Source organism: Wasmannia auropunctata, unplaced genomic scaffold (genome assembly GCF_000956235.1).
Source record: "Wasmannia auropunctata unplaced genomic scaffold, wasmannia.A_1.0 LD335994.1, whole genome shotgun sequence".
NCBI classification, from domain to species: domain Eukaryota; kingdom Metazoa; phylum Arthropoda; class Insecta; order Hymenoptera; family Formicidae; genus Wasmannia; species Wasmannia auropunctata.
In genome coordinates, this window is record NW_012026896.1 from 298344 (window position 1) to 307965 (window position 9622).

The 9622-nt window shown below is 40.0% G+C and overlaps 3 protein-coding genes across 4 annotated transcripts; 1 reads left to right on the forward strand and 2 right to left on the reverse strand.

The window, feature by feature from the left end:
* The first annotated feature begins 503 nt into the window (after positions 1-503).
* Positions 504-2009, forward strand: LOC105453799 (protein SEC13 homolog). The gene is made up of 3 exons (XM_011696003.1): positions 504-903; positions 1065-1452; positions 1531-2009. Exons 1-3 carry the CDS (start codon positions 662-664, stop codon positions 1837-1839), a joined length of 939 nt encoding a protein of 312 aa, XP_011694305.1. The 5' UTR covers positions 504-661; the 3' UTR covers positions 1840-2009.
* Positions 2010-2112: 103 nt separating this feature from the next.
* On the reverse strand, positions 2113-7180 carry LOC105453800 (helicase SKI2W). Its single transcript, XM_011696004.1, has 11 exons — positions 6743-7180; positions 6357-6666; positions 5587-6235; positions 5269-5500; positions 4927-5180; positions 4699-4831; positions 4337-4615; positions 3336-4228; positions 2897-3255; positions 2622-2800; positions 2113-2512 (listed from the first exon to the last, which is right to left on the reverse strand). Exons 1-11 carry the CDS (start codon positions 6758-6760, stop codon positions 2183-2185), a joined length of 3636 nt encoding a protein of 1211 aa, XP_011694306.1. The 5' UTR covers positions 6761-7180; the 3' UTR covers positions 2113-2182.
* Positions 7181-7861: 681 nt separating this feature from the next.
* LOC105453801 (ribosomal RNA processing protein 36 homolog) lies at positions 7862-9615 on the reverse strand. Of its 2 annotated transcripts, none has more exons than XM_011696007.1 (4): positions 9182-9615; positions 8981-9073; positions 8349-8865; positions 7862-8160 (listed from the first exon to the last, which is right to left on the reverse strand). In XM_011696007.1, exons 2-4 carry the CDS (start codon positions 9023-9025, stop codon positions 8021-8023), a joined length of 702 nt encoding a protein of 233 aa, XP_011694309.1. In that variant the 5' UTR covers positions 9026-9073; positions 9182-9615; the 3' UTR covers positions 7862-8020. The 2 variants fall into 2 exon arrangements, with proteins under 2 accessions (XP_011694309.1, XP_011694308.1); XM_011696006.1 differs by having other exon boundaries at positions 8349-8871.
* Between the last annotated feature and the right edge of the window lie 7 nt (positions 9616-9622).

Here is a 9622-nt window from a genome sequence, read left to right on the forward strand (position 1 = left end):
AGAGAGGGAGAGAGGAGAGGAGAGACAGAGGGGGGGGGGAAGGAGAGGAGAGGAGAGAGCGAGAGAGAGAAACAGAGAGAGAGAGAGAGATCTGTTCTAAAATGTACCTGTCATAGCTACAAGATGCCAGGAGATTGCCGAATTTCGGGTAGGCCCACGCGACCTGCCACACGGGACCGATGTGTTCCTTGAGAACGGCGACCAGGCTCTGATTGCCGTTCCTCAGGTCGAATATCTTCACCGAGTTGTCGCCCGCAACAGCAAGTGGCTAATCTCAAACCGTAGTGATCCATTTCCGCGTCGTGGATCATGTCGATTGATGCAGCATACATAACGTGAATCACAGATTTCAGATTTTCGCAATACCGTCATCACTCATCACATTACGGTACGCACCTAACCCAGGGAACACGAATTGCTAGCGCGCGCGAAACATGCGCAGTCGATCATCGAATCGATTGTCGTTAACGTGTCGGAGTACCCGAACTCGACTTCAGGTCGCGCTGTCGGCGGCGGCTGTCGCGTATACGCTTCCACGTAGGTGACAGGAGCGCGACATAACCTGCACCCTTACCCGCGCGACTCACTCTCGCCTTTACTCCCCAGGCGGTCTCTTCGCGCGAATTGAAGCGACTCGCCCGCGGTAGTTTACCTCGTCAAAATGGTGTCCGTTTTAAATACCGTCGACACCGGCCACGAGGACATGATCCACGATGCGGAAATGGATTACTACGGTTTGAGGTTAGCCACTTGCTCGAGCGACAACTCGGTGAAGATATTCGACCTGAAGAACGGCACTCAGAGCCTGGTCGCCGTTCTCAAGGGACACATCGGCCCCGTGTGGCAGGTCGCGTGGGCCCACCCGAAATTCGGCAATCTCCTGGCATCTTGTAGCTACGACAGGTACGCGCGGCTACACACACGATGCCGCTCACTCACGTACATCCGTAGAAATGTTGCGCTTAATAATTAAGTGTATCTAATAATTTAATAACACCTGAAATATGTCTGATTATTATCAGATATATTTGAGGTACGCAGTCGACGTTTGTACACTTTTGCAGGAAAGTGATTATCTGGAAGGAACTGGGAGAGTGGACCAAAATATACGAGCATACCGGTCACGATTCCTCTGTCAACTCGGTCGCGTGGGCGCCGCACGAGTTCGGCCTGATCCTGGCCTGCGGGAGTTCCGACGGATCGGTCTCCATCCTCGCAAACACCGGAGACACCTGGCAGATGCAGAAGATAACGAACGCTCATACGATCGGGTGCAACGCGGTCAGCTGGTGTCCAGCGGTCGATTCGGGCGTCGATCCTAACGTGAGTCAACAGAGGAGCGATCCCGTCAAGCGGTTAGCCACTGGTGGTTGCGACAACTTAGTGAAGATATGGAAGGAGGACGGCGACAGATGGATCGAAGAGAATAAACTGGAGGCGCACAGCGATTGGGTACAATTTAATTATATTGAAAATATTTAAGTATCCACAGGATACTTACGTATTTACGCATCTCTGTACTTATAAAAGGTTCGCGATGTCGCCTGGGCACCGGCAGTCGGCCCATCTCGAGCCGCTTTGGCGTCTTGCTCGCAAGATCGCCGCGTCGTCGTGTGGACTTCCAACGATTACGCCAGTTGGACACCGAACGTTCTCAACGTCTTCGACGACGTTATCTGGAATGTCAGCTGGTCGTTGACAGGCGGTATCCTAGCGGTCAGCGGCGGGGATAACAAAGTCTCGCTGTGGCGCGAAAATTCCGAGGGACAGTGGGCGTGCATCTCGGAATTGAACAAAGATCAGGGGAATCTTAACAATCCAGATCAACGCGTGTTGTAATAATCGCTTCAACATGTAAAATAATATGCACATAAGCGTTGTAAATTAATACGGTTTGTTTGATATCGAGTATCTTTTAGCAAATTTCAAAGTTAATACGAGTTATATTTACGAATTAGTATATTTGATTATCCATAAGCATTCGAAATATAATAATAGTGTTTATCTGATTTATTTTTATTGTTATAACCGAAAAAAATTGCAAAAATTGTTTACATTCTCACGAATGGTAGAATATTTTTTTATAAATAGAATGTATTTGCAGCCATCCACTTGGTTGGTTTTTTTTTATATAAAAAAATACATCGATTTTGTCGATAGTATCGAGAGTTAAATAACTCATTCAGTCTTGGGTGTATAAGGATGCTGCGAAAACTATGTCGCGCTTGATCGCGGTCGAGGCTTCCTCCATTTTCTCTTTCAAAATCGGATCACCTATGGTCACAGCCGCATTTTTAACATCGCGCAATGTTTCACCGAGTTGCTGTATGCAACGGACTATAATTCCCTCTTGGACATCCGTCATCTTCATAATCTCGGCGAACGACTTGGCCTGCGCCCATTCGTAGACAACCTCCACCAAGCCGAAATTCAACGGCTGCAATGTCGACAGTTGATAGTATTGCTCTAGCTGTTCCAATTCCGCATGCACGTCGCTCATTATCTTGCAAGCCTGAAGGAAAACGAGAGGATTGTTTTAATCTCTCATTGTAAGGTACAAATTTTTAAATACTTGATTAATGTATTAAAAAAGAAAAAATGATATGATCAATGATACGTACGTTAGTAAGATTTGGCGTGAGTTGAGGCTGGTATTCCGTGCGTTGCTGGAAGATCAATGCTGATAGCAAAGCTGCTATTTCTGCCGGTTGTAAGACAGTTAACACATTTTTGAGAATCAATTCTGTTATCAGTAGCTCGTTACTACCCATTTGCAGCGCGACTCTTCCTTTGAGGGCGACTAATAATAAACGATACGATTATTAATTATGTATTTTTAATAAATAAATATTGAATATAAATTTAACTATAACTATTATATATTTTTAATACAAACCTCTTTCGTCGTTATCTATGTATCTAAAATGTTTGAGGAGTGCCACCATATTCATATAATCCGGATACAACGCCATCCCCTCGTCGCTGAGTTTAAGCTGCAGCTGCCGCTTTTTATCTTCAAGTTGATTTCGTTCGAACACGGGTTTAAATTGCTCTTCAAAATTTGGTATCTCCATGCACTTCATGTCCTTCAGATTGGCTTTTAATTTGTTTCTATGTTGTATCCTCAACTGAAAATCATTTTTCAATGAGGGCTCGATGTACGGTTGTAGAATCTTAGCGTTGGTAGAAGCGTTAAATGATAAAGACATCAATTCTTGAACCGCTGTCTGACACGTTTGTCCCGGTGGATCGTTTCTAGAAAGAAAAGAATAATCGATAAGTGCAGGATGCGCTCCGAGAATTTTTACTACTTCGCTATATTATTTATTTCTTACTTGAATCGTGAGATTTGCCTCTTTTCCCAATCGTTCAGCACCAAAGAGCAGTCAATTTTTATCTGATGATTAGTTATCTTCAATATATGCCATGGAGACAGAGTCACAACTTCGTGCGACGGATTGACGCTTGGTACAAATATCTCTTTCTTCGTCAGGCCGATAATCTCGCACCATTTCTCGAATATCTGAGGACTTTTGAACTCGCAATCAGCCGTTCCGGAAGTGGACGCGTCCTTAAGTACCAAGACTTTGTACTGAGTGGAGCTCTTGTGATACAGAACTTGCAGCAACATGGCCAGTTTATTGTAATGATTCGCGTACGATATCAATAGGACTCTGCCCTCGGTTAAACTCTTCGCTGCCTTCTTCGAGTCGAGTATATAAGAGCTCAGGAACTTGACGTCCTCCAGATAATCGACCGCCTGTTGATAGAACATCGAGAGCTTCCTTTGCATTTCGGTCAAAGGCGGCAAGTTCGATAGTTCGCGCTCGATTTTCCGTAGCTCGTTGTTGTACGTCACTTCCTGCGAGGCCAGAGGCGATTCCTTGAACGATTTGCGCATCATCGCCTCAACGGTAACGGACTCGTTCACCCTTCTCAAATTCAGAAGCATGGAATACGTGACTTTGAACTTCGACTCCAACGTTTGCGGCTCGCCGCACATCATCGGTTTCAAGTCGTTGAAGTGCGGCACGTCGTGTCGGCACATCACTATAACAGTACCGGTGGTGTCGTGACCCCGCCGTCCGGCGCGGCCGGCCATCTGTATGTACTCGGTCGGGAACAGAGTGCGAAAGTTGTTCCCGTCGTACTTTCGTATGGAATCGAACACCACCGTGCGCGCCGGCATGTTGACTCCCATGGCAAAAGTTTCCGTTGCGAATAGTAACTAAAAAAAAAAGAACACAATTCTGTTGTATCTCCTTTAATTCTATAATTTTGTTATATCGGCATTAACTTAGCCTTGTTGTTTTTCAGCGCTTCTTAATGAAATTACCTTGACAACTCCATTTTGAAATAACATTTCTACGATCTCTCTCAAAATTGGCAATATCCCACTGTGGTGTATACCCACGCCCTTCTCCAGGAGCTCTTGCATCATAAGTACTTGCGGCAATTCTCTGTCGCTACCCTTCAGGTGTTTTATGTTATGCTGGAAAAATATGTGCACCTGATGCTTCTCTCTCGCGGTCGTTAAATCGAGATTTCTCAACGTGGCAGCGTTCATATCACAGCGCTTCCTCGATAGAGTAAATACGACGACGGGTAACATATCCTGTGAAATTGATAGCATAAAAAAATAATTATCACAATTTTTCTGAACAATAGAGACAGTAGTATGTAGATATGATAGCGTACATTATTTTGAAGGTGGCTCACAAATGCTCTCCACAATACTTCTTCTTGCTTCGGTGTCATTTGAATTTTTCTCCTAGAGTCCTTCGGGGTTTTGTCTTTCTTCTTGTCAGACGCATTTGTCGCTTTGTACCATCTAGATTGTCGAATATTAAAACATCACTATGTCAGCATTGTGCCTTTCTTTCTCTTATTCAAAGACGTATAAAGACAGGAAGAGAAGCGACTTACCCATCCAATAAAAATTGGCCGTTACTATCAAGAACCAAGAATTTGTCATCCTTAGTCTTACCGTCAGTGCCAGTATACAAGTAATGTAAAAGAGGTATTGGTCTCTTCAACGTGCTAATTACATACATTTTTCGCTTCTTGATGCGACCGACCCAATCCGCGAATATTATTGGATTTGGCACGGTCGCAGATAACATCACTATATTAATATTCTGTGGCAAAAGAATGACTATTTCCTCCCATACGTGACCCCTCTAAAAATACGAGTCAGTTTTTATAAATACAGAATTGTCGAATCGCAGGAATTGTACGCGACATTTTTGTAAAATCAGCATTACGCACATCTTCATTATTTATATAATGCACTTCATCGAATATGACAAATTCAAGATCTCGTAAGACATCGGATGCGCAATACAACATTGACTGTAGGATCTCTGTTGTCATGATTAGACATGAGGCAGTTTGATTTATTTGCAAATCACCAGTCAATAACCCAACACTATCAAATTTTCTCTTAAAATCACGATATTTCTGATTTGACAGTGCTTTTATGGGAGACGTATAAATCACTCTGCAATAAAGGATGATTATTAGAAAACTATCCAGCTAGTTATAACAATAGTAGTGCAAAGTAAATTTTTGACCTTATAGCTTTACCTCGTCATATGCTTTTGACTCAATGCAATGGCATATTCAGCAACAGTAGTCTTCCCAGCTGATGTGTGCGCGGCTACGAAGACGTTGCTGTTCTCTTCCAATTTGAGAATAGCTTGCTTCTGAAAAGTGTCCAGTTCATAGCTGAATGCGATTGCCGGGTCAGGTATTTTCTTGTCAAAGTCAGTTACTGGCGCGGACACATCCAGCTGCTCCGCCCATTCTGTCCTTGTAAGTTCCGCTTTCTTCTCGGATATTTTCAAGACGGGTATATTTGTATCATTGGGTAAAATGGAAGTGTCGACAGAGGGAATGCTGCTGTCCAGAGATTGTACGCTCTCCTTTTTCGGCTCCTCAGCTGGAGACCACGAACCGAGCAAATTCCCCTCCTCGTGTATAACAGCCATTAAATTTATGTTATCGTTATTAGGTATTAATTTTTCAGTTTCTTCAGGTACTTCCGAAGCTTCCGTTTCGTTTCTTGTGCAATTGATGGGTGTGCAATTGTCACTTTTAAATTCTAAACCTGAGCTAAATCCTTTGGCCAATGTCCTTAGATTCTTCTCAAAGTCGATATCGTCCACGCATTCAGTCTTAGGCACTTTAGGTTCTTCGAAACCGCCAGGCCAAAATGGAATATTACTAGGATTACCTACGAAAAATATATCATTCGCATATACAATACGCAGTGTTTTGCAATTATGTCTTGACTGGTAAGTATATCACAATTTTAATTAAGAGAAATATAATGTCGAGATAAAAAATTAGAGTACCTCGAACTCCATCTGCAAGCAGCCCGGGTGCACGAGTCATAGACATAGAATTCCTTGCCGTTTCCCCTGCGCCTTGCAAGTTGATCTCTTGTATCTCGCCAATCTTGCCTGTTATTGGATCACGATCGAATTTTAGTGTGGTATTAACCGGAGCCAAATCGAATTCTAGCAATGAAAGAACATCCGCTTTGTATGGCCAGTAACACTGAGTGCTATCCAACTGATGTATGGGTAATCGTTCAGGGCATTCAATATATTTCCGAAGTTCTGATTTAATGTCAGGCCAAATGGGTGGAGGCCCAGTAAAGAACTGTAAAACAATATGTTTAAAGTCACAAAATGCTACGACAAAAAGCAAAAGACATATTTGAATATTAAATAATTACCTCCGTTGATTCTGCCATTGTTATTACACAAATCTCCTTTGTTTACAGCATATTAAATATATAATATAATCAAGGTTGCTGCATGTCTAGTATAGCAACATAAATTGACGCACCGAAATAATAATTGAATGCACTCAATTCAATTATAAAGCAATAATGTGTATTTCAAGTTTGTAAACATATGCAGTATTTAAATTTCGGAAAACACAATTAAAGCTTAACATACAATTAATTTTAATTAATTGAACAATTAGTCTCGCCAATAGTAGCAACTATACTATTGGAGCTATTGGATATTATATATTTTTTGAATATTAGAGATTATAGGAGTTAACCTATTAATAAAGGGGTTAAACATGAAACGGAAACATCAAACATTCCAACCACTCTAAACTCTAAACAAACTCCCCTGACTCCCCTGCCATAAATGAAGTAGACGATTGTAGCGTCACCATGCTGAGAACCCAGAAGTAGTGAAGTAAAATGAATCATGTGATAAAGTGGGAAGTGGATACCGCATTTAAACCTGCAGTGCATGTATGTGTATATGCATATTTCCAATGTATATACACATATACTTTTCTCCATTCTTAATTCTTATATATTTTATACTTTTATAAAATGGATTAATTTTTATTTTCAGTTTTACAGTTGATTAACTGCAATAATATACAACTTGTTAGAGATATATTTATATATATCTGAAATAGTTCTAGTTGCAAATTAGGCAGGATTTTCTTATTACAAGAAATATCCATTTATCTATTCGTTCGTTCTGTAATAATCCTTAACAATAATATTAACAAAAATGTGGAATATTCTACTTAAAATTAGAAGAATGTAAAGCGATATTGTTACACTTTAGATACATATAAACACTTTCTTAATTATAAGTCAATAATCTAATTATATCAGACATTTGTCATTTATTTAGCAATAAGAAAAATGTCGGTAAATGGAACTGGAGAAAACAATATCTCTATAATAGGTGATATCGCAACCTGCTTCCAGTATTCAATTAATTAATCAATGTTAATCATTACCAAGATAAAAGGAGTTGAGGCTTCGTGCAGTGAGCTAGGAACAAACTTATGGGATCTCTACTAGAATCTTATAATCTTATAGGAATAATTATAAAAATTTATTCACAAAGCTGTTTTTAACAATACCTCATCAATAATTCGCTTAAAAAATTCACATGCAATATTATAAACAATATTTTATTTTATTTTTTTTGTAAATGTGTATATGTACTGTACATATATATATATACATGTTTTACTCTGTTTTGTCCACTCTCAATTTTGCCCTATCCTTGTGTTTGTTCTTCTTCTGCAGTCTCTGAATATGCTTCTTTAATTTGCCTGTATTCTTCAATTCTTCATACTGCGAGACTAAATTCAAGACCTTCTTCTCAGCTGCAGAAAACAGATAAAATAAAATAATAATAGATAAAAATTGATCGTGATCCAATAACAGGCAAGATTGGCAAGATACAAGAGATCAACTTGCTAGGCGCAGGGGAAACGGCAAGGAATTCTATGTCTATGACTCGTGACTAATATAATAATAAATCAGAATCATGTTAACAATAAGACCAACTTACATTTTTTCTTAAAGGTAGGCTTCTCTCCTCGTTTAACAGATTCTAACAGCTCCTTCTTTTCTTGCCATTTCTTTTCTTCTTGCTCCTTTGTTTTCTTTTCCTCCCTTAACTGATTTTCAAGCCTCTGGATGAGATATTTTATTTTCTTCACAGTTTTGGGATCTGTAGTCTCTTTTAACTCTTTTTGTAAAGTTTTAAGATCATTTTCCCGTAATTTATTAATAAATGCATAAGAATGCCTGAAGGCTTTTTTATCAAATGTACCGCATAGACTATCAAATCTAGGATCTCTAGAAGATACAGCTTTTTTGACTCGAGTCGACTCTTTATATCTGGAAATTGGTTTTTTGGCAGAAATCTCCCGTGGCCTGTTCTTGTTTTCCCGTTTAAACTCTGTTCTCTCCATCTTTTTCTTACTTCTCTTTCCAAATATGGTCTCGTTGTACACCTTGGTTCCTAATCTCTCCTTTAACTTCTGCAAATCCTCAAAACTCATATTTTTCAATTCCTCCCGTATCTGTTCCTAAAACATAAACAATTCAAAGTATATTGTCACACGCAAATATTTTCTCAATAATAATAATCTTGAATAAAATTAACATAAAAAATTGAAATAAAGAAAAAAAACTTACACGATCTTTATCTTCTGTAAGTAGGAACTCTTCCTCATCATTCATGTTGAATCTCAAGATATGATATACAACAAAATTCAAATTTATTAATCTCTGCAACAAAATGCAAAAACATTTTTAGGTTAGAATATAATTTCTTTACGTACTGAGGAAAAAGAACATGAAAATTAGGAAAAATATATTCAAACAATTTACACTTACATCCGCATCAAAACTGCATTAATCAAATATGACGTCTGAAGAATTAAATTATTTTAAAAATTCAATTTGCACTCAAAGCTACACAAAAACTAAATTGAAGGTTAAAAGTGACCGTCACTGGCGTCACTCGTCGCCGTGGCGTGCGCCCCTGTCGCCGCCACTATCGCCGACGCCTCGTCGCCAGTCGTCACGCGTCTCGACACTTCTTCTCACTAAAAGCTTCCGCCGCACTTTCCGCTTTCTCTCTGCTCTCGCACAGCGCACTTCCGATTCACGTCGCTCTTTTTCAGACGAGCAAGATGGCTGATCAGGTATGCGCTCAACTCTGCGATCGTAAATAAATAGATTTCCTCGCTCATTAGAACGTTAATCTATGAAAACGTGCTTTCGCGACGATTAACGTTAACTGATAAACGCGCGTGAGAAGTAAGATCGTAGGTT